The sequence below is a fragment of the Dipodomys merriami genome, unplaced genomic scaffold (assembly GCF_024711535.1).
Source record: "Dipodomys merriami isolate MVZ:Mamm:240054 unplaced genomic scaffold, mDipMer1.0.p SCAF_2, whole genome shotgun sequence".
Lineage (NCBI taxonomy): Eukaryota > Metazoa > Chordata > Mammalia > Rodentia > Heteromyidae > Dipodomys > Dipodomys merriami.
The window spans coordinates 121,902,407-121,925,557 of NW_027203381.1; the positions used below are offsets into that span (position 1 = coordinate 121,902,407).

At 64.0% G+C, this 23,151-nt stretch overlaps 2 protein-coding genes and 1 long non-coding RNA gene across 5 annotated transcripts; 1 reads left to right on the forward strand and 2 right to left on the reverse strand.

The window, feature by feature from the left end:
* Positions 1 to 273: 273 nt before the first annotated feature.
* On the reverse strand, positions 274 to 14,084 carry Slc19a1 (solute carrier family 19 member 1). The gene is made up of 8 exons (XM_070030836.1): positions 13,949 to 14,084; positions 11,451 to 11,572; positions 6,896 to 7,133; positions 4,972 to 5,734; positions 4,522 to 4,714; positions 3,622 to 3,763; positions 1,037 to 1,374; positions 274 to 937 (listed from the first exon to the last, which is right to left on the reverse strand). The coding sequence occupies exons 3-7, from the start codon at positions 7,082 to 7,084 to the stop codon at positions 1,057 to 1,059; spliced, it is 1,605 nt and encodes a 534-aa protein (XP_069886937.1). The 5' UTR covers positions 7,085 to 7,133; positions 11,451 to 11,572; positions 13,949 to 14,084; the 3' UTR covers positions 274 to 937; positions 1,037 to 1,056.
* Positions 8,352 to 14,102, reverse strand: LOC138831914 (uncharacterized transmembrane protein DDB_G0289901-like). The gene is made up of 2 exons (XM_070028920.1): positions 13,676 to 14,102; positions 8,352 to 9,481 (listed from the first exon to the last, which is right to left on the reverse strand). Exons 1-2 carry the CDS (start codon positions 14,100 to 14,102, stop codon positions 8,352 to 8,354), a joined length of 1,557 nt encoding a protein of 518 aa, XP_069885021.1.
* A 184-nt stretch (positions 14,103 to 14,286) lies between these two features.
* LOC138832603 (uncharacterized) lies at positions 14,287 to 19,587 on the forward strand. 3 transcript variants are annotated; one of them, XR_011373586.1, is made up of 4 exons: positions 14,287 to 14,362; positions 16,044 to 16,197; positions 16,849 to 16,958; positions 19,283 to 19,587. It is a non-coding gene; the product is annotated as an uncharacterized lncRNA (long non-coding RNA). The 3 variants fall into 3 exon arrangements; XR_011373585.1 differs by lacking the exon at positions 14,287 to 14,362 and having other exon boundaries at positions 15,232 to 16,197; XR_011373587.1 differs by lacking the exons at positions 14,287 to 14,362; positions 19,283 to 19,587 and adding an exon at positions 17,869 to 18,456 and having other exon boundaries at positions 15,232 to 16,197.
* Positions 19,588 to 23,151: the final 3,564 nt, after the last annotated feature.

Sequence of the window (23,151 nt, forward strand, 5' to 3'; positions counted from 1 at the left end):
CCACTCCACAGCCCTCAGCTCCCACTCCACAGCCCTCAGCTCCCACTCCACAGACACCTCAGCCCCCACTCCACAGCCCTCAGCTCCCACTCCACAGCCCTCAGCCCCCACTCCACAGACACCTCAGCTCCCACTCCACAGCCCTCAGCCCCCACTCCACAGACACCTCAGCTCCCACTCCACAGCCCTCAGCTCCCACTCCACAGCCCTCAGCTCCCACTCCACAGCCCTCAGCTCCCACTCCACAGCCCTCAGCTCCCACTCCAGACACCTCAGCCCCCACTCCACAGACACCTCAGCTCGCCCTCCAGGGAGACCCCCAACTCCCCCTCCGCAGGAAGTAGAGCCGCAAGTACGGCCTATTTACACCCCCAGCCTCCTGGGTCGCCAGGTAGGCTTGCTGCATATGCTGCGGCGAGCTGCCCCGGGCAGTACTGACACGTTGGGAATGGCTGGAGGCCTGGGCAAAGCTAACGTCTATGCCATCTGATCCCAAGCATCTGCTGCCCACCTGGGACCAGCTTCTCGTACAACAGAGCAGCCAATTGGAGCTCTTCATTTTATGTCAGATTTTAAAGAAGACCATCCGAACATGCAAGCAGTCTGGGCAGCTGGAAGTGTCACAGTTTAGTTAGGGACCTGAGAGAAACTCCTCCCCCACTGTGGGGGGGTCGGGGCCCTGGCGGGGGTCCGGGCTTCCTCCCCGGCCCTCGTACAGACGCGGTTAGCCCGCAGACCCCCCCAGAGGCTCCTCAGGCAGGGAGGCCTCGTGGACGGACAACTCACTCGGGCAGCCCAGTCCACGGCGGCTGATGTGTAGGCCAGGCAGCTGCTTCAGATGCTGCCAGCAGGCTGGAGTGTGGAGGACGCCACCGGCAGGACACGCCGGCCAGCCAGCCGCTGGGAGGTGGTGCCGAGGTGCGGGCCACTTGGACTCCTGCAAAGTACCAGAGGGACCCCACACTCGCACATCCAGACTGGATCACGGCACGGCGGCAGCCAGGCCCAGAGGGTCAGGATGGCACAGACCACGCACCTGTTCCTGGGCAGGGCAGGTCAGGCCTTGGCCTCGTGCTCAGAAGGCCCCAGGCTGGCCTTGGTGCCGCCGTCCGGGGCCAGGGGCACAGCTGAGGGCTGCAGGCCGCCCTGGCTCCCGCCCAGCACGCTTGGCATGGGGGGCGTCTTCTCCCAGGGGCTCCTCAGCTCCTGTGCCTGGGGCAGCGGCAGGTGACAGCCCCTGTGGCCTTGCGGCCAGCGCTGCAGGCAGGACAGTGGCCGGCGGGGACCCCACTGGCAGGACTGCAGGCCGCCCAGCACCGCCCCGGTCAGGTAGATGACAGACAGCACCAGGAAGTACATAAAGTAGACGAAGAACTGGAAGAGAAAGGCAGACGTGAGGGTGGGCAGAGCCAGCCGGGAGCTGCAAGCCCCTCCTTCAGCCGGGGTGGCCACGGAACACGGCCCCAGGTTACAAGCGTGTGGCCCGAGCATGGGTGCCCACTGCTGTGGTGCCCACCACCCTTCCTCCTCCCTGCACGGCCCAGCCACCCTGCAGGGGCTCATACCACCCTTCCAACAGCCCCCAGAGGAGGTCAGGGCGCACAGGGCACCTGCGCGGCCACCACAAGGCACAGCTCTCCAGCCCTGGGCTGAACTACCACACTTGCCAGGAGGCTCCAGGGCGTCTGGAGTGCCGGGACTTCCCCAGGGCACACAGCAGGCCAAGGAGCACACAGCAGGGGCCACAGCCCACTTCCGGGCCGGCCCCAGAGCAGAAGCTGCACAGCCATGACCAAAAACCCAGAAAGGGAAATGTCCCCTCCTCATCCCCAAGGCCTCCAGGGAAGGACCTGAGGAGGCCAGTGCACACTCGCGTGTGTGCGTACACACACACAACACAGCCCCTGCCCCACGCCCTTACAGACAGTGCAGCTTTGGAAGCAAACCCAGACACGCTCCACGAACCCCTTTGTTCCCACAACACCTCCCCAGGCTAGAGACAGACTCTGTCTACCATCCGCGGGTGTGGGAAGGCGGGCAGAGGGGACGCAGGGCCTGACGGCACGGCCCAGCAGGGACACTGCGGTGGGGCCGGGCAGGGAGGCTTCGTTCCTTGTCCTCGTGTGTTTGGAACTGGAAACGCCAGCCATTTAGCGAGACCAGGATGAAGAGCCCAACATGAGCTGCTCCCTCAGAACGAGGCCAGGGCCACCTGGTGAGAAGGACCCCAGCAAGGCCCCACGGGACACAGTCTGTCCTGGCACTGCCACCCACGAGAGGCCTGGCACTGGGGGCCTCTCTAAAAAGCCCTTCCGGTCCCACCCAGCTGCTCTGACAGCTGGAGGAGGAAAGGAGACGGGACATGGTTCTCTGGTGGCCACTGGAGCTCTCCATGGCCACCCACATCAGCAGCACCACGCTTGGGAGCAGGAGAGAACCTGGGGCCCGGGGGCAGAGATGGCTCTCCCAAGCGCCACAGCCCCTCAGTCTGGAGTCCTCGTGCAATGGCCAGGTGAAGCCTGGCCGTCCTGGGGCAGCTGGTGCAGGGGCTGCTAAGGGCAGAGTGCTGGCGTCCTTCCAGACCCGCCAGCAAGCCCCAGCAAAACCGTCGCCCCCACCCCAGCCACCACCTCCACCATGAGGGTCAGCTCCCACACAGCAGCCACAAACCCGTGCAGTGCAACCTGGGCTGTGGGAAGGTCACCCTAGTCAAGGTCAGTGTCCAGTCACAAGCTGGACACTCACCGGAGCCTAGTGACCGTCCCTCTCTGTTGCTGCTACCTTGGCCCATGCCCCCAGCTCTGAAAGCCTGCCTTGGTCAGTGAAATGTCCCCTCACACACGTCAAACTTCTGCCTTGGATAGGAGAACAGAGGCGTGCCCGAGGGGCCAGTGTGCCCGCACCCACTGAGCCGCTCCCCACTGGGGCTTGAGGCCAGCAGATCCTGACAACCACACAGACGGAACGTGAGACAAAGGGCCATGTCGGCTGCGGCCGGCCACAGGGGGCCCACACAGAGCCCGGGCATCCGTGCACGCAAGCCCAGAGGTCCGAGCGGGAGAGCCGGGGCACAGGCTGGGGGGGGGGGACAGAGACAGTCTACGTCTAACGGGGGGCTTACGGGAGGGCCGGGGCACAGGCTGGGGGGGCAGAGACAGTCTATGTCTAACGGGGGGCTTACGGGAGGGCCGGGGCACAGGCTGGGGGGGGGGGCGGAGACAGTCTACGTCTAACGGGGGGCTTACGGGAGGGCCGGGGCACAGGCTGGGGGGGCAGAGACAGTCTATGTCTAACGGGGGGCTTACGGGAGGGCCGGGGCACAGGCTGGGGGGGGGGCGGAGACAGTCTACGTCTAACGGGGGGCTTACGGGAGGGGCACAGGCTGGGGGGAGACAGTCTACGTCTAACGGGGGGCTTACGGGAGGGGCACAGGCTGGGGAGGCAGTGTACATTTAACGGGGGGCTTACGGGAGGGGCACAGGCTTCTTCCCTCCCGCGCTGCACGCCTGGTGGTAACGGGTTTGAAGTCTGGGCACCGAGTAGGGATCCACAGCAGGTGGAGCACAGTGGCCCCTGGAACCCCACAGCGCACTCCCAGAGGGCTGCGTGAGACCGGCTCACCTGCGACCTGACCTCGAGGCCCAGGACCCGCTTGTCAACAACCACAAGCGTGATGGAGCTTTTGAGAACGGTAGCAAGGAACGTGTTGATCCCGAAAACCAAGGCACAGAGCTCTTTGGACAGGGAAGACGCGATCTGAAAACTGGGTGGGGATGAGGCCCTCGTCAGCCTTGCTGAGGACAGGAAGCCAGAGCGGGGGAGAAGGGGGGCTGGTCCGGCCGCCTTGCCTGCACCCACAATGGCCCAGAGGCCAGGCAGCGGGGGCCCCGCAGAGGGCCCCAGGTGCTCAGAGGGTCCCAAGAGCTCCCGCCCCGCCCCGGCAGCCCGCAAGCCCGCCAGACGGTAGCAGCAGCACCTGGGTCAGGCACAGGTGCAGCACCAAAGACCCGCCACCAGGCAGCTGCGGAAGCCACGCCCACCCACCACGGCGCCAGCACAGGGTCTGCAGGAAGCAGGCCTGGGAGGGCTCCAGGCAGTTCCCTCCAAACCCTCAGGAGCTCATCCTGAGAACCTCGGGGCACAACAGGGTTTGGGAATGGATGGCCACCCAGAGAGGATGCACAGGGTGAGGGCCCTAGGGACGGGGGGAGCCCAGGGACGGGGGGAGCCCATGGGACGGGGGGAGCCCATGGGACGGGGGGAACCCATGGGACGGGGGGAGCCCAGGGACGGGGGGAGCCCAGGGACAGGGGGAACCCAGGGACAGGGGGACTCAGGGAGGACGCACAGGGTAGGTCCCGGAACTGAGGTGGTGGGCCCCTCCTCTGTCCCGTCTCTGAAGACAGGGTCACCAATGGAGTCCAGGCACCAGGACCAAGCCCAGGGCGGCCAAGTCAGCCCCCCCCAACCCTGCCGACGCCGCCCGACAGAGCCCGGTGAGGCCCTGCCCGTGACACTCACGTGGCGATGGGCACGAGGAACTGGTAGGCACCCCGGAAGAGCACAAAAGCCGCGTAGCAGAGCCAGATGTTTTCCGTGACCGACAGGAAGTAGACCAGGCCAGCCTGCACAGCTGTGACGGCTGCAATGACCAGCGTCGACCACGAGGCCCAGCGGATCTTCACGAAGCCCGCGGAGAAGGACGTGATGGCGCCTGAGGAGAACCGGCATCCGTCTCACCGCTGTCCCGGGCCGTGGCAGGGGAGGGGGGACGGGCGGGGGACGGGCGGGGGGGGAGGGCTGGGCATCCGTCTCACCGCTGTCCCGGGCCGTGGCAGGGGAGGGGGGACGGGCGGGGGACGGGCGGGGGGGGGAGGGCTGGGCATCCGTCTCACCGCTGTCCCAGGCCATGGAGGGGAGGAGAGGGGCGGGGGGCGGGGGGCGGGGAGGGCTGGGGGAGCGGCGCCTCACTCAGCAGTGTGGAGGCCGCGTCGGCACCGCCGTTGTAGGCCTGGGCGCTGTCGGTGACCGGGTGCACCACATTCCACAGGATGTGCACGTAGGACACCACCAGGTAGTAGCCGGCGGAGCTGAGGACCCACCAGAGGCACCAGAGGCGCAGCTGCGGCCGCCGCACGCTGTGCCCTAGCTCGGACAGCATGCGCACCAGGAAGGAGTCCCTGCAGGCGCCCAGCGCGCGGCCCAGCTTCCCGGGCCCCGGGCAGGGGCGCGGGCGCATCTGGTCCAGCTCGCAGGGGGCGGCGCTGTGGGCCGGCGCGCTGCGGTTGAAGAAGAGGCTGCGCTTGGGCCGCTTCAGGAAGACGGTGAGACCCAGGCTGAAGGTGAGGAAGGCCAGGGTGATGTAGTTGAGCAGGGAGAAGGACACATGGCCCACCGTGACCAGCAGCTGGCCCAGCACCGAGCTGGTGAAGACGCCCAGCAGCACCGCAGCCCGCGAGTAGCTGGCCATGCGCTGGTAGAGGGCCGGGCGCACGAGGGAGAAGATGTAGGAGGAGTAGGCGATGCGGGCGGCCATGGTGACGCTGAAGCAGACCTCCATGAGCTGCATGTGCAGCACCGAGTCCCCCAGCAGCAGCAGCACCCACACGCACACGTAGCTCAGGCCCTGCAGCAGCAGCACCGGCTTGTAGCGCAGGTAGTCGGTCAGCAGGAAGATGGGCACCAGCACGGCCAGGTAGGAGTAGAACAGCACGGGCATGATCTCATTGGTCACCTGCACGTGGGCGGGGGCCAGCCGTCATTGATGGCCAAACAAGGACCTGCCCTCCTCCAATCAACCCCACTGCCCGCAGCCGGCTGTGGACACCCGTGAACCCCTCCCCTACCCCGAGGCAGCTTCTCCCTGTCCCAGCCTGTCCAGGATGTAGGGGGTCTGAGAATCTAGTCAACTGGGCTGAGCAGCCATAGACCCCGGGCACACAAGCAAGCATCTGCCCACAGAGAGCTGCAAGTATCACAGGAAAGCATTAACTACATATACCACAAGGAAAATCGGTGTTATTAAGCACAGAAAATTGCAAACACCACAGAAATGTTAATTACATATGCCACCAAAAAGTCAATGCCAATCAACACAGCAGTGAACGTGTGTCACATCTCAAATCACTTGTGTATGTATAATATATATCATACATCCTAGGGGGTGGCTCAGGTTCTACTGTCCACCACCAACTCCACACCGTACCCATGCTGGTCCCCAGAGGCCACGGAGGGCCCGTGGGAGGGGGGGTGTCCTTCACCTCCTTTGCCCTATTAAATGTAGCTTGCAGTGGACCTGGAGAACAAGCAGCCCAGGGAGAGTGCGCTGTGCACAGCGTGGCTTCCCCTTGAGATAAGCTTCTTAAGATTTCAATGAAACTCTCTGTTCCCTCGGCTGGAAGGAGGAAAATTCCTTCAATAATCTCTTCTTGCAAACAGTTGTTAAGTCTTTGCTGGAGGCAGGTGTCCAGCTGGGCTGGGTGCAGCTGGCTGGACATACACGGGCTTTCTGACCAAAATGGCAAATGATCTGCCTGGCAAGGGCAGGGGCCAGCACCCACAAGAGAGCCCAGGGGCAGCTTTTACCTCACTCAGTTAACATGCCTGGACCCTCAGCCCAACTGCTTGGAGGGTGAGGCGAGTCGAACACAACCCAGGATGCAGCCCGGGACGCAGCCCAGCCCCTTCAGGGCCTTGGCTACAGTCTGCAACCACCAGACTACCCCAGCATCAAACAGCAGTTCCCCAGTCCTACCCGGAGGCTCCCCTGCCACAAGCCCCACCCATGTGCCTGCTCATTGGTGAAGCTACGTGCCTGCTCATTGGTGAAGCTCTTGTCGACCCCACCCACATGCCTGCTCACTGGTGAAGCTTTTGTCAGGGCCCACCCACGTACCTGCTCTTTGGTGAAGTTCTTTTCTGGCCCCAAGAGGTAAGGTGTGATAAAGCTCTCCCCAGGCCGCATCTGTGCCATGAAGCCGTAGAAGCAGAGGTAGGACACCAGACACTGCCATGACTGGAGCTGGTGGCCCAGAACAGCCTCCTCAGGCACCTGCTTCTCCACAGCCTGGTCCGAGGGCACCATGCTGCCCAGGCCCTCACAGGACCCCGGAGAGGAGAGACGCTGGCACTACCTGCAAGGAAGAGCTGAGAGTCAGGACAACTTGGCAAAAATCCACAGGCGCCACCTCCTCCCAGAAGGAAGGAGCCTGGGTGAACCGCTCTCCTTCCGGTTAGGCTGAAGCATCCGCTGGGAGATGGCTGCAGCCCCCCACACCCATGTCCCCCTTGGACTGAGACCCACCTGGAGCCTGCTCTGGGATCAGGCTGAGACCAGTGCCTGCAGGCTCCCAAGCAGCCACATGAGCCACGTAGATGTTAAAGCTGGGTTACATAGGTCACCTTATCCAAGCTCAGGTTTGGGGCACATCCAATACCCCAGGTGTTTGGCAGGCTGTGTCCAAGGCTTCCAGTTAGCCTACCTCCCTCTCCCAGCAGATCTTGGGACCCCGGTTCCAGCCGGTGTCCCACGGCCAGTGTGCCCAGGCACCCTATGTGGGCTACTGTCCTGGTGGAACCCGGGGAGGCAGAGGGTGGACAGGAAGAGGCTGCATGCATGGATCTGCTGGGTACCACAGGCACTCCGCAGAGAGGCCGTGGGCACAGCCACAGGCTGAGACATTTAAGGGAAACTGTCGTCACAGCGGGAGCTCAGCTCTGGAGGACGGGCCAGGGAGGGGCAGTGGGAGGACCAAGGACGGCCGAGCAAAGCCAGCAAGCTCTGCATGAGGAGTCAAAGTAGAGTCAGACCTGAGCTCAGAAACCCCAGTGCCTGGAAGGCAGAAAGCTCCCTAGAGGAGCAACCAGAGGCCTGAGCTGGGAAGAACATGCTGGGTGGTAAGCCAGCCCGCCAGGCCTGACTCACACGCACCCTCAGGCCTGGGTGCTCTGAGGGCCTGCTGAGGGCACTGGTCCTAATTAATACCTTTCATCTTCCTGATTCTGTCCAGGACAGAGCTTTGTGCACTGAGGCCAGAAGGGCTGGGGCTGTACCCGCTGATCTAACCCAAGGCATCTACAGCTTCTTTTCACTTCTACCAGTTTTTGTGTAAGGCACTAGATGGGCACGTCAATAAAGAAGTCAGGTGGGGTTGCTGCTACCAAGCCACTGCAGGACAATCACATCCGGCCACTGCTCCCTAACTTCAGGGTGATGCTCCCCCAGAGGCTGGGCCTGGCGTACACAGGACATGCACTGCTAGGGAAGGTGTGCGGATCCTAATCACAGAGGACAGAGTGGGCAGCAGGGGGAGGAGGAGCACTTACTGCCCAGGCTGCCCTTCTGCACTGGCTCAGGTGGAGGACAAGCCCCAATCCTCACCACCACTGTCTGAGGTGATCACACAGCCCCAGTCCTCACCACCGCTGGCTGAGGTGATCACACAGCCCTGCTCCTCACCACCACTGGCTGAGGTGATCACATAGCCCTGCTCCTCACCACCACTGGCTGAGGTGATCACACAGCCCCAGTCCTCACCACCACTGGCTGAGGTGATCACACAGCCCTGCTCCTCACCACCACTGGCTGAGGTGATCACACAGCCCTGCTCCTCACCACCACTGGCTGAGGTGATCACACAGCCCTGCTCCTCACCACCGCTGGCTGAGGTGATCACACAGCCCTGCTCCTCACCACCGCTGGCTGAGGTGATCACACAGCCCTGCTCCTCACCACCACTGGCTGAGGTGATCACACAGCCCCAGTCCTCACCACCACTGGCTGAGGTGATCACACAGCCCTGCTCCTCACCACCACTGGCTGAGGTGATCACACAGCCCTGCTCCTCACCACCACTGGCTGAGGTGATCACACAGCCCTGCTCCTCACCACCGCTGGCTGAGGTGATCACACAGCCCCAGTCCTCACCACCACTGGCTGAGGTGATCACACAGCCCTGCTCCTCACCACCACTGGCTGAGGTGATCACACAGCCCCAGTCCTCACCACCACTGGCTGAGGTGATCACACAGCCCTGCTCCTCACCACCACTGGCTGAGGTGATCACACAGCCCTGCTCCTCACCACCGCTGGCTGAGGTGATCACACAGCCCCAGTCCTCACCACCACTGGCTGAGGTGATCACACAGCCCCGCTCCTCACCACCACTGGCTGAGGTGATCACACAGCCCCGCTCCTCACCACCACTGGCTGAGGTGATCACACAGCCCTGCTCCTCACCACCGCTGGCTGAGGTGATCACACAGCCCCGCTCCTCACCACCGCTGGCTGAGGTGATCACACAGCCCTGCTCCTCACCACCACTGGCTGAGGTGATCACACAGCCCTGCTCCTCACCACCACTGGCTGAGGTGATCACACAGCCCTGCTCCTCACCACCACTGGCTGAGGTGATTACACAGCCCTGCTCCTCACCACCACTGGCTGAGGTGATCACACAGCCCTGCTCCTCACCACCACTGGCTGAGGTGATTACACAGTCCCAGTCCTCACCACAGCCAGCTCAGAGAGGTATCTGCACAGGGCCCTGGCTTGTGGAGATTCTGCCAGCCCTTGAGCAAGGGCAAAGGAATGGAGCCAGCCTTGGGAGCCCATGGACCATGGGCTAAGACCCCTAAGCACTGTAGTGCGTCTCCCCACCTCCTCTTCACACAGCCAGGAAGCAAGGTGGCCTGATGGGGCCTACTGTGGACAGACTCCTCAGTCTCTGCTTGGACAAAACAGAATGCGTCAGAACTGTCTAGGACGCCACCCTCCAAGTCCCAACGTATTAGACTGTGCCTCGGCAGAAAGCAGGTTAACAGCAGCACTCCTGAGGCCGAGGCGGGGAGCGTCGAGGGAGGGAGGCTGAGAGAGTCCCTGGGGAGCCATGCCTGGGAAGATTCTGAGACAAGGGGAGGCAGCAGTGACCGGAAGTCTCAGGGCCTGGGACAGGACCCATCGTCTCCAGGGACAGAACGGAAACCAGCATCTACACAGGGGTCCAACGAGCCGCTCCACCAGAGCCACCAGGAAAAACCGCCCATGGTGCAAGCTGGCCACATGCTGCAGCTGAAAACACTGTGCCTTGCTTTGCTTGGCCCACACGTCCAAACCTCCCGGGAGCTGTGGGAGCAGCTGAGAGCCAGGAGGGGCCGTCCTCAGTGACCTTGCGCTACTCAAGGCCGGCCTCGGGCGGGCCAGGCACGCAGAGCTCAGCCCGCGGCACCCGCACCTGCCAGCACAGGTGGGCAGGCAGGAGGCTCACCAAGGCCCGGGTCCTGAGCCCCGTCCAAGTTCAGAGTCCCAGGGTTGGCCCTATGTGGAAGATGCCCTCCCTCCTTGGTGCCTCTTGAAGTGCAAGGTGCTGGAGAGCACTCAGATGCCAACACAGAGGCTCCAGAAGCCCTGGGGCAGCTCATCTGCAACCACCTAGAGAACTTGCCAGAACTCAGGCCTGTCTGAGCCCAGAGCCACCTTCCAATGTGCCCCACAGGGAAGCCAGAGCAGGGGGCCACCACCCTCGGGCTGCTGGCCTCATACGGGTGAACACCAGGATCAACAGCCCTGGTCTGGCCGCCCCTCTGGACTCGGGAAGTCCATCCCCTGGGATGGTTTGTCCCCTGCGTGTTTACACACACACACACACATACACACACACACACACACACACACACACACATGGCCTGGAAGGAGAGGGCTTGTACAAAGCACCCCAGAGCTAACTCCTGAGGGAACACGCGTCTAACCCACACTGGCGGCTGCCGAAGGCTCCCTCCAGCCCCTCCCTGCCGCCTGGGAACGCTGGCCTCACAGATCCAAATCCTGTGGGGACCACCCAGCAGGCTGGCAGGGACCTGGGCCACCTGAGCTCTTGGACTACATGACCTTTAGAGGCTTAGAATGTTCCCACAGTGTGGGTTCTGAAACACATACACGTCCCCCTCCTCTGGGGACAAGCTGGCACATCTCCTCCACAGGGCATGTGTCTTTCACCAGGCCCATCTTTATAAACATCTGCCTGGAAGAGACTCTCAGCTGCCTGGGGACCTCCGCAGGAACTCGTCTCCTGCCCTCCCCTCCACCCCTGGCTCTTAGGATGCTGGCTCCTGATGTGAGCCAGGTACTGCCCAGCTCTGGACAAAGTGCCTTGTGGGTCCTAAGAGGACCTTTACCTCCAACGGCCCAACAGAGACAGAAACAAGGGCAGCCAGTAGGGAGTGATGGGACATAAAGCTGACAGCCCCCACGCCCTCCAGACGGCCTCACACTCTGCTTTAAATGAGAGAATCAGTGCAAGGGCGGTGTGAATACCCGGGCCTGGCTCCCCCTCCTCACACCCAGGTTTCATACCAGGGGCCTCGGATACATCAGGAGTCTAGCAATATACATTTCCAAGAAACAACAGTCTGCGGCTGCTAAGTCCAATGCTTCTTAGGTCAGAAAACAGTACCTCTGAGAGCAGGGCTGGGGCAGAGGTCACAGGCCAAAGGAGGACTCACTCCTGTCCAGCCGCCACATGGGACAGGGCCAAAAGTCCAGGGTCTCACTGGAAATCTGTCATTAACGCCGGCCCTGATGGAAAAAATGTTGATGAGTACCAAGGGTCCAAACTATGTTTACTCAGCCTTCCCCAGCTAGGGCAGGGCTCCTTGGGCCACCTCCCGGCCCTGCAGGAGGGAAGGCCCGCAGCCCGCTCTAGACCACTTCCCGTGCAGACCTGGGCCAGGATCTCAACAGCAAAGCCAGAGACACAACAGGCCGACCTCCCTGCCGGCTGTCCTAGCACCCCTGAAACGACACATTACTCCCCCATAGTCAGCAGGCCCGGCTAAGATCCAAAGTCCTGTCTAAAGTCAAGCAGAACCTGTTTTCCATCTGGCCATATTGCACATACTGTACTCTCAAAGCAACTGGTAGGAGGCAATGGACTCACAAAGCCATGTGTGGATTTTTAGAAATGACTCCAATTAAAGCACTGCATTCAACAGCTTGAAACTTCCTTGAATTTAAACCTTAATTCTGTTTTTCTTGACACTGAACTTTTGTGTGGCGATAAACTCAGAGTTATGACTATGAATGAGAGCCAAGCCAGGTGCTCACATCTGTCATCCTAGCTACTCAGGAGGCTGAGACCTGAGGATCACGGTTCCAAGCCAACTGGGGCAGGAAAAGCCTAAATGAGATCCTTACCTCCAATTAACCACTAAAAAAGCTGGGAGTGGAGCCATGACTCAAGTGGTAGAGCACCAGTCTTGAGCAGAAAAAGTTCAGGGATGGTGCCCAGGTCCTGAGTTCAAGTTCTAGGACCAGCAAAAAGAAAAGCTCACGGAAGGAAAAAAGCACGAAGGCACTGTGCTGTTGAAGACTTGTGCTCCCTCTCCATAAAAGACAAACAGGGGCCCTCCTTCTGAGCCCGTTCAATTGCCCGAGTGGTAAGTGTGCGCTGGGATCCAGGCAAAGGTGGCGTAAAGGAGGGTACGCATCATAGAAAACTTTTTAGACTGGGAAGATGACTCCTTTGTTGGCAAAGTAAAATACCTCACTCGGAGAGGGCCTGGCTGGGTGGAGCAGCAACAGGGTGGAGCAGTGACACGCAGTCACACGGCCACAGGTGTCCCCATGTCAGAGGGGGGAGTGGGGAGGGGGAGGGGGAGGGAGGGCCCTCTGGTGAGTTTGGCCAGCCCGCCTCGCCTGCCCTCTCCCCCAGAACTCATGAACAACTTTGAACACCCATGGACACTTGTGAACATCCACAAACACCTGCGAGCCCCCACGAGCACCCATGAACACCCTGGTACACCCGTGGACACTCATGAACACTTGTGAACACCCGTGGACACTCATGAACACTTGTGAACACCCGTGAACACCCGTGGACACTTGCAAACACCATGAACACTCATGGACACACACGGACACCCATGAACACCCATGGACACTCATAAACACTTGTGAACACCTGTGGACACTCGTGAACACCCTGGACACTTGTGAACACCATGAACACTCATGGACACACACGGACACCCATGAACACCTGTGAACACTGATGGACACGAACACCGTGAACACTCATGGACACCCGTGAACACCTGTGAACACTGACGGACACTCACGAACACTGTGAACACTCATGGACACACATGGACACCCGTAAACACTCATGAACACTTGTGAACACTCATGGATACCCATGGACAACCATGAACACCTGTGAACAGCCATGCACACTTATGAACACTGTGAACACTCATGGACACACATGAACACCCATGAACACCCATGGACACTCATGAACACTTGTGAACATTTGCGCTGGTGAGCGCTCCCTGAACCTGCCTCCAGAGCCCGGGCCTGCGTGCGCTGTCTGTCTGCCCGTCCGTCCGTCCGTCCGTCCATCCATCCGTCTGTCTGCCCGTCCGTCCATCCGTCCGACCGTCCATCCATCTGTCTGCCCGTCCGTCCATCCATCCATCCGTCTGTCTGCCCGTCAGTCTGTCTTCGCTTCCCTTCGTTAGTCCGCGTTTTGGTCTCCACCTCCAAGTGTCCTAAAATCCCCGGCCGGCTGCCCGGGGCCGGGCGGCCGGGGAGCTGTGCGGCCCGGTCCCCAGGCGGGCTGGCGGGGCCGGGGCCGGGGCGGCCGGGCTGGAGCGCGCCCGGGGCTCCGGCCGGCACCGACGGCGGGGGGCCGGCGCACGTGGTCCCCGCGGGGCGCGGGGCGCGGGGCAGCCCGGCCGCAGGCCCGCTCGCGAAGGCCCTGCGGGCGCGAGCCCGGACCCCGGCCGCCCGCCGCCCCCCACCGCGCCGGCCGAGCCCCGCCACGGCGCCCAGGGCGCCCCGGGACCTCCGATGGGTGCCGCGTGCCCGGCGGCCGGCACCCGCGCATCCCGGCCTGCGCCCGCCCGCCCTCCTCGGACCCCGGCCCCGGCCCGCCAGGACCCCACAGACCTCGCCCGCGCCCGGCCCCGTGCCCGGCCCGCGCTCGGCCGCAGGTCCCCGGCTCGGCTACCAGCGCGCGCCCGGCCCGCGCTCGGCCGCAGGTCCCCGGCTCGGCTACCAGCGCGCGCCCGGCCCCGCGCAGGCGGACTACGGTACCCGTCATGCCTCGCGCCGAGCGTGCGAGACACGCCCCCTGAAACAGGCTCGCGGGGCGGAGCCAGGGCTCCAGGAGGCGGGGCGTGTCCCAGACCACACCCCGGGCCGCGGGGCTCGCGCAGGCGCGCTCGGAGCTTGGGCGCTCGGCGGGCCCGCCCGCGGCCCCGGCCCGGCCCAGCTCCTGCGCGCCGCCCTCCTCCCCGCTGACGCCCGCCCGCCCTCTCCCACGCCGCCCCGGGCCGCGTTCCGGCCGCGGGCCCTCCCGAGGTGCGGCCGGCTCGCCGCTCCCGGCAGACGGCCTGGGCCTGGCCGGGCGAGCGCAGTGCGGCCCCTGCCTGCCCCGAGTGACCGCGGGGACGGGACGGAGGCCCCTGCCCGCCCCGAGTGACCGCGGGGACGGGACGGAGGCCCCTGCCCGCCCCGAGTGACCGCGGGGACGGGACGGAGGCCCCTGCCCGCCCCGAGTGACCGCGGGGATGGGACGGAGGCCCCTGCCCGCCCCGAGTGACCGCGGGGACGGGACGGAGGCCCCTGCCCCGAGTGACCGCGGGGACGGGACGGAGGCCCCTGCCTGCCCCGAGTGACCGCGGGGACGGGACGGAGGCCCCTGCCTGCCCCGAGTGACCGCGGGGACGGGACGGAGGCCCCTGCCTGCCCCGAGTGACCGCGGGGACGGGACGGAGGCCCCTGCCTGCCCTGAGTGACCGCGGGGACGGGACGGAGGCCCCTGCCCTGAGTGACCGCGGGGACGGGACGGAGGCCCCTGCCCGCCCCGAGTGACCGCGGGGACGGGACGGAGGCCCCTGCCCGCCCCGAGTGACCGCGGGGACGGGACGGAGGTCCCTGCCCGCCCCGAGTGACCGCGGGGACGGGACGGAGGCCCCTGCCCTGAGTGACCGCGGGGACGGGACGGAGGCCCCTGCCTGCCCCGAGTGACCGCGGGGACGGGACGGAGGCCCCTGCCCGCCCCGAGTGACCGCGGGGACGGGACGGAGGCCCCTGCCTGCCCCGAGTGACCGCGGGGACGGGACGGAGGCCCCTGCCTGCCCCGAGTGACCGCGGGGCCTGGACGGAGGCCCCTGCCTGCCCCGAGTGACCGCGGGGACGGGACGGAGGCCCCTGCCTGCCCCGAGTGACCGCGGGGACGGGACGGAGGCCCCTGCCTGCCCTGAGTGACCACGGGGACGGGACGGAGGCCCCTGCCTGCCCCGAGTGACCGCGGGGACGGGACGGAGGCCCCTGCCCCGAGTGACCGCGGGGACGGGACGGAGGCCCCTGCCCGCCCCGAGTGACCGCGGGGACGGGACGGAGGCCCCTGCCTGCCCTGAGTGACCACGGGGACGGGACGGAGGCCCCTGCCCTCAGTGACCGCGGGGACGGGACGGAGGCCCCTGCCCGCCCCGAGTGACCGCGGGGCCCGGACGGAGGCCCCTGCCCGCCCCAAGTGACCGCGGGGACGGGACGGAGGCCCCTGCCTGCCCCGAGTGACCGCGGGGACGGGACGGAGGCCCCTGCCCGAGTGACCGTGGGGACGGGTCAGAGGCCCCTGCCTGCCCCGAGTGACCGCGGGGACGGGACGGAGGCCCCTGCCTGCCCCGAGTGTCCGCGGGGACGGGACGGAGGCCCCTGCCCCGAGTGACCGTGGGGACGGGTCAGGGGCCCCTGCCCGCCCCGAGTGACCGCGGGGACGGGACGGAGGCCCCTGCCCGCCCCGAGTGACCGCGGGGACGGGACGGAGGCCCCTGCCCTGAGTGACCGCGGGGACGGGACGGAGGCTCCTGCCTGCCCTGAGTGACCACGGGGACGGGACGGAGGCCTCTTTCCTGGTGACCGCGGGGACGGGATGGAGGCTCCTGCCCTGAGTGACCGCGGGGATGGGACGGAGCCTCTTTCCTGGTGACCGTGGGGACAGGGCCTCACCCTGTGGGTCTGCCTCCCTGGACCACAGGTCCTGGCACTCCCGGTCCTGGCTGGCCGGGAGCTCAGAGCTCTGTCCTAGGGACGGACGGCGTGCTGGCCTCTGCAGGCTGTCAACACCATGTGTCTCATCTCATCTTTGGTTGTGCATGTGTTCGACTCCAACTAGGGCATTCATGTTTGAGGTGAGTACACTGACAGGGCCCCTGGGCCCCAGAACCACACCTGTCTCCAACCTCAGGCCTTCCCCAACCAGCCAGTTCTGTTAAGGGACAAAAACAGTGAGAGACAGAGAGAGGGAGGGAGGAGGAGAGGGAGAGGAAGAGGGCCCCGGCTGGAGGGGTCTGCAGAATGCCGGAGGCAGGGCAGAAGCAGGGCTGGGCTTGGTGTTATGCCTGGGTCTGGGCAGGCAGAGGTCACTGTGAGCTGGCCACCCTGAAAGGCCACCCCAGAGCCTCACCAGCTGTAGAGAGGCAGAACAGACAGGCAGGCGGGAAAGTGGGCACAGGAGGAGGGACAGGACCAGAGGGCGGTGGAGTGCCACTTGTGTGAATGCAGAGTCCCAGGCCTGCAGAGGTGAGGAGCCTCCAGTGGACACCCACTTCTCTCCTTAGCACTGCCCACCCGTCCTGGCGGGCAGCCTCCATCCTTCAGCGCTGGACCTCAGTGCTGTGTGCAGGAGTGAGTCCCCTGGGTGGGCAGATCTGCCCCACACCCGAGCCCAGGGCAGTGCCTGGGCCATCGGCAGACACAGCAGGGACTGTCCCCTGTCCTTCTCCGTGTGTGGCCCATGCTCCTACACTTCTGGGCCTGCTCTTCTGTCTTCTGGTATGCAGGCTGCCCATCTGCTCTCACCGGGCCAGAAATCTTGGGTGTGTTTGCCATCTGCCAATCTAGGCTGGGTCCCCTCCTGTAGAGACAAGTCTCAACACTCTGGAGTTGTCTGGTGAGTGGCCACTTAAGTAGTTTGCTGAATTTTAGGGGGCAATAGCCCCTCTCACAGCTGTGCTCACAGACCAAGGACCAACGCTTAAGACAGCATGTCCCCCTGTGTGAGTAGCCCAGAGGAGCCCTGAGCTCCACAGGGCAGCAAGGACAGTGTGGAACAGAACAGAGACAGAGCAACGATGGGCTCAGCAGGAAGCCCACCGTGGGAGCAGGCCGTGGCCGGTGCTGTGCCCTGCAGGAACATCGTGTGCCTCTCAGTGGCCTGGGGTACTGCTGAGTGTCCGAGGCAGTGAGGTGCACAGCTCCTTCCCTTCCCCGCAGCCCTACTGCAAGAACACAGGCTTCAGAGGCAAGGCTTAGGTCAGACGCAGGTGTGCACGCACGCATGCACATATACACACTCACAGCTCCCCACATCTGGGCAGCCTGCAGATGCTTCCTGGCCAGAGAACCTGGGCTGGAGCTGGTGCCCGTGGGCTCTGCAGACCTCTGCAGAGCTCCCCTTCGCTCCCCTGGCCCCCAGGGCCCCTAAAGAAGGCCCCGTGCCCCCAACACCATTGGTGCTGTGGATGCGGGCTCAGGAACACACTGCTGTGTCCTGGCACACAGGCCTCATTCGGGGAGACCGCATTTCCTCCCATGCAAATCGCAAATGCTGAGGTGGAGATCAGGCTGGGTCTGCTCTGGGTCCCTCTGCTTGCAGCCAAAGCAGCCTGCTCCACTTGCTCCACTTAATTATAAAGTGGTTTTGACCTGGGTTACCCAGCACAAGTGCCAAGATAGAACACACTGTGTCTTGTTTACACAAGTCAGACTACACCTGACATCACACCCAGAAGCACAAATTGATCAATACCTGATTTGTGCCGACAAACAGTTGCAGCTGTGAATGCACTAACTCATTTCAGAAACTCCAGCTGCAAACTCTCACCTGAGGCTGTAACGGAAGGAACGCCCCATGATTGAGACACACAGAGATGGCGCAGCGGACCTCTGCCTCACCCCGGTCTCCAGCTCCAGCAGCTTCTCCCGCTTGAGACACCCCACTTCAGCCAGACCTGGCACTGCACCCACACTTGACACCCCTGTGCACAGAGAACTCATCTGCCCCCCTAGAAGCCTTTGCCTATATCCATGTCCGGCACAGCCCAGCAAACTCCGCAGCTCTTTAACCTGTTCTTCTCCTTGCCTATGTTCTGTCCCTGGATAAAGCATGATGTGTGATCTGAGAGTTCATGTTAGTCATTAAGGCTGTGGTGTCAGTGGCCCCGGCTAGTAAGTGGACTCAGGGGTGCTCGCCAAATTAAAGCCAATGAGCTGGATGCAAGGGCCAATTTACTGTTGCTTAACCAGTTCTGACTGTGTGGAGACACACAGTGTGTCTGTTTCTGACCTAGCTTGCTCATGACAACCACACCCTGGTACTGCCTTGATTGTCCCAAAGGCTTGGCTGTGAAGGCCAAAGGAAGTCCGGCCACTTGTGATGTGAGCACCTAGCCAGGGATAGGTGCTGGCCACTGCTTCTGGACATGAGTCCTGCTGAGCCTGTGGCTGGTCAGGGGCTGTGGGGCCTGGGGCGGGGGCTGTGAGTCCTGCTGAGCCCTGTGGCTGGTCAGGGGCTGTGGGGCCTGGGGGGGGGCTGTGAGTGTGAGTCCAGCTGAGCCCTGTGGCTGGTCAGGGGCTGTGAGTGTGAGTCCTGCTGAGCCCTGTGGCTGGTCAGGGGCTGTGGGGCCTGGGGCGGGGGCTGTGAGTCCTGCTGAGCCCTGTGGCTGGTCAGGGGCTGTGAGTGTGAGTCCTGCTGAGCCCTGTGGCTGGTCAGGGGCTGTGAGTGTGAGTCCTGCTGAGCCCTGTGGCTGGTCAGGGGCTGTGGGGCCTGGGGGGGGGCTGTGAGTGTGAGTCCTGCTGAGCCCTGTGGCTGGTCAGGGGCTGTGGGGCCTGGGGCGGGGGCTGTGAGTCCTGCTGAGCCCTGTGGCTGGTCAGGGGCTGTGGGGCCAGGGGGGAGCAGGGCAGGGGCAGCCAGTTCCTGCCCACGAGGGCTGGTCTTTTCCCCAGTGTGGCTGCCCACAGCTTCCCCGGTCTCAGGGACGCTGTGTGTCTGCCATCTGTCTGAATGCGTCTCTGTGGGGTCGGCCCAGGCACAGGAACCTGGGAGGACACTCAGGAAACCCACTCCCCCTGTGGTCAGATGCTGGCCCCCAGCACCGCCCTCCTGTGGCGTGGCCCACCCCATGACTGGCCCGGGGCCCTGTGGCCACAGTCCTGCATTTCTTAAGTGTCAGAATGCCCCTGGCTGAAATGTGTGATTTTGACCGTTCTCGGCAGACAGCTGAGTAGCGTGAAGTCCGGTGTGCCCTGAAGCCGTCACTACCGCCTGCAGCTCTTCTCCATCTCCGAGCTGAATCCGATGATGCGGGACGTCCGAGTAATGAAATCACAAGGAGTTTGTCCTTCTGTGACTGGCTGTGTCACCGCGAAATCTTCTCCAGGCTCTTCTCTGTGGTGGAGTGCCTGCTTCCTTTCAAAGCCGTGGAGTGGTCCATCCCCAGACGTGGCGCTTCCGTTCTGCCCCTTCCCTGATGCACAGCTTCCACCCTTGGCACTGTTGCCTCCTACTCCTACTCTCGTGACAATAAATTGAGAGGGAAGAATTTTTCTTTTCTTTCTTTCTTTCTTTTTTTTTTTTTTTGTCAGTCATGGGGCCTGAACTCTGGGCCTGGGCGCTGTCCCTCAGATCTTCAGCTCAAGGCGAGCGCTCTACCACTTGAGCCACAGCGCCACTTCCGGCTTTTTTTCTTTTTGCTTATGTGGTGCTGAGGAATCGAACCCAGGGCCTCATGCATGCAAGGCAAGCGCTCTACCACTGAGCCACCTTCCTAGCCAAGAATTTTTCTTGATGTGTGAGTTTTTTCCTATTTAATTTACTTCCAACCATCTATCATGATCTGTCCACTCTTAGCTTACACCATTTCCCTGTCTTGCACGAGCTGCGGGAGGCTGGCCTGCTGGTCTCCCCCTCCCCTCTCCCTCCTCTCCTGTTCCCAGGAGCTCTGTCACAAGACCAGGGTTCACAGGCCATGCCTGGGTTTCGTATTTCCAAAATATTATGCTGGGCAGGCGTTTTCCTCGGCAGCCCTCCTGCTGCGGCTCTGGGACTGCGTCTCTTGTCCTGTCTCTGACTTTGGCCTGGTGGTGCTGTCCAGCCCTAGGCTCGCAACCCCTGCTTGGCATTGGCCTCTGGGCTGTTAGAGCCGTGGCTGCATGTGGGGCCAGGCAGGCTGTGGTGGTAGAAGGCCAGAGGATGCTGTGAACCTGGGCTGGAGGCTAGAGAGTGGAGAGGGAGGGGGCGGGGAGGGAGGAAGGCAGGGGGGAGGGGGCAGGGAAGGGAGAGCAGGGGTGAGAGGGGCTGGGGAGGGGCCCTGTCCCCCTGTCAGTCCCTGACCCACAGGGCTGGGGAGGGGCCCTGTCCCCCTGCCCCCCCCCGGTCGGGCCCTGTCCCCCCGTCAGTCCCTGACCCAGAGGGCGGGCCAGTGTCAGAACACTGAAGTCCCGGCCCCTTCTGGCCCCTGCTGCCCCAGGCAGGTGACAGTTTCTTTGTGGCCCATCTTCCTGGCTCTGGCTGTTCTGCTGGGGGGGGGGGGGGGGACGCAGGGCGAGGGAGAGGATGAGGAGCACAAGTCATGGGAAGAGTCACACACCGCACACCCTCTGGGGTGGAAGCACACACTGCAAACAAGGTCCAGAGGCCTGAGTGGCCGCTGGCCATCCCCTGCAGCCTGGAGGACCCTCAGCGGCAGAGCAGGGTGAGGGCTGACATCCTACCACCCGCCGCCCCTGGCCAGAACCTTCAGGGCCTGGGTGGCCTGGGTCCCCGGCGGGCACCGGCACTTCACATCCCCATCCCCGGGTGAAAATGCTGGCCTGGGCGGGCAGAGGGCCGGGAGGGGAGTGGCCCCTGGCCAGTCCCCAGGGCCTCTGACTCTTGTGAAAACCTGCCTTGTTCACTAGGAATGTTAAATTAGCTAAAGCTAATTAAAATGGATGAAATCCGGACTAATGAAAACTCGTTGAATTCTTCTCAAAATGTGACACGGACTAAACCGTCCGCCGCGCTGGCTGGCAGAGGCGGTGCCTGGATCTGCTGGGAGAGCGGGACTGCGTCCCGGGCCCTCACCCCCCAGAGCGCGGGGACTGCGCTGGCCGGCTGAAGATCCTGCCAGAGGTTTGCAGGCTCCCCGCCACCAGGCCGGTGAGGTCTGCTGAGCCCTGCACCCCGACCTCCGCACCGGAGCCGCGGCCGCCGGCCCGGGCAGCCCTGCACCCCGACCTCCACACCCGAGCCGCGGCCTCCAGACCGGGCAGCCCTGCACCCCGACCTCCACACCCGAGCCGCGGCCTCCAGACCGGGCAGCCCTGCACCCCGACCTCCGTATCCGAGCCGCGGCAGCCCTGCACCCCGACCTCCGCACCAGAGCCGCGGCAGCCCTGCACCCCGACCTCCGCACCCGAGCCGCGGCCGCCGGCCCGGGCAGCCCTGCACCCCGACCTCCACACCCGAGCCGCGGCAGCCCTGCACCCCGACCTCCGCACCCGAGCCGCGGCAGCCCTGCACCCCGACCTCCGCACCCGAGCCGCGGCCGCCCTGCACCCCGACCTCCGCACCCGAGCCGCGGCCGCCCTGCACCCCGACCTCCGCACCCGAGCCGCGGCCGCCCTGCACCCCGACCTCCACACCCGAGCCGCGGCCACCAGACCGGGCAGCCCTGCACCCCAACCTCCGCACCCGAGCCGCGGCCGCCGGCCTGGGCAGCCCTGCACCCCGACCTCCGCATCTAAGCCGCGGCCGCCGGCCCGGGCAGCCCTGCACCCCGACCTCCACATCTGAGCCGCGGCCGCCGGCCCGGGCAGCCCTGCCCCTGGTGTCAGTGCTAGCCACTGCCCACCTAAGTCCAGGTCCTCATAGGTGAGCTCTGAGAGGCTCCTCAGGGGGCTGGGCCTGCAGGTGCACATCCCTGTGACAGGCAAGGCCACAGGAGAGGACCTGCGGGGGGGGGGGGGGGGTACTAGTGATAAGGAGACCAGAAGTGGGCGGGACCAGAGGGACAGATGCCTCCCTCCCTCCTGCCCCCATATCACCCTGTGTCCCCACAGCTCCCATCTCTGCTCCTGCCCCATCTGGTGAGCCAGGTCTGCGCCCTGGACACCCCCACCCCCACCTCCACCCCCACGTGTGCCCACCTAGAGCAGGGGCCAGGAGAGACAAGGCCAGGAGACCAGGGCTGGGCTGCAGAGGCCCACGCCAGGCTCCCTCGCGCGTCACACAAGGCAGGCTGGGCTCAGGAGCCATGAGGGCCCGTCCTTCAACACACAGCACCTGGCTGGTGCCACACCTGTAGAATGGAGCCAAGCGTGTGCCCTTTAGCTCCAGTGACTCAGTACTGACTCACCTGGAACAGGGAACACGGATGTGGACAGGCAGCCTAGAAGGAGCCAGGGACTCCCCTGTCCTCTGATCTATGACGCTGGGCCCTCACCGTCTTCTGATCTATGGACCCTGGGCCCTCGCCGTCCTCCGTGCTGTGATCACTGGGCCCTCGCCGTCCTCCGTGCTGTGATCACTGGGCCCTCTGTGATCACTGGGCCCTCTGTTATCACTGGGCCCTCGCCGTCCTCCGTGCTGTGATCACTGGGCCCTCTGTGATCACTGGGCCCTCGCCGTCCTCCGTGCTGTGATCACTGGGCCCTCTGTGATCACTGGGCCCTCGCCGTCCTCCGTGCTGTGATCACTGGGCCCTCTGTGATCACTGGGCCCTCGCCGTCCTTCGTGCTGTGATCACTGGGTCCTCGCCGTCCTCCGTGCTGTGATCACTGGGCCCTCTGTGATCACTGGGCCCTCTGTGATCACTGGGCCCTCTGTGATCACTGGGCCCTCTGTGATCACTGGGCCCTCGCCGTCCTCCGTGCTGTGATCACTGGGCCCTCTGTGATCACTGGGCCCTCGCCGTCCTCCGTGCTGTGATCACTGGGCCCTCGCCGTCCTCCGTGCTGTGATCACTGGGCCCTCTGTGATCACTGGGCCCTCGCCGTCCTCCGTGCTGTGATCACTGGGCCCTCTGTGATCACTGGGCCCTCGCCGTCCTTCGTGCTGTGATCACTGGGCCCTCTGTGATCACTGGGCCCTCTGTGATCACTGG

Bases quoted from the DNA above. Each gene is read 5' to 3' on its own strand.
- LOC138831914 (XM_070028920.1), bottom strand. From the start codon at position 14,102: ATGACGGGTACCGTAGTCCGCCTGCGCGGGGCCGGGCGCGCGCTGGTA. The intron at 9,482-13,675 runs GTGCCGGCCGGA...TAATCACCTCAG, and splicing joins GCGCCGGCCCCCCGCCGTCG to CCAGTGGTGGTGAGGAGCAG.
- Slc19a1 (XM_070030836.1), bottom strand. From the start codon at position 7,084: ATGGTGCCCTCGGACCAGGCTGTGGAGAAGCAGGTGCCTGAGGAGGCT. The intron at 4,715-4,971 runs GTGAGGCGCCGC...GGTTCTCCTCAG, and splicing joins CGCGGCCTCCACACTGCTGA to GCGCCATCACGTCCTTCTCC. The intron at 3,764-4,521 runs GTGAGTGTCACG...ATCCCCACCCAG, and splicing joins TTCCTCGTGCCCATCGCCAC to TTTTCAGATCGCGTCTTCCC.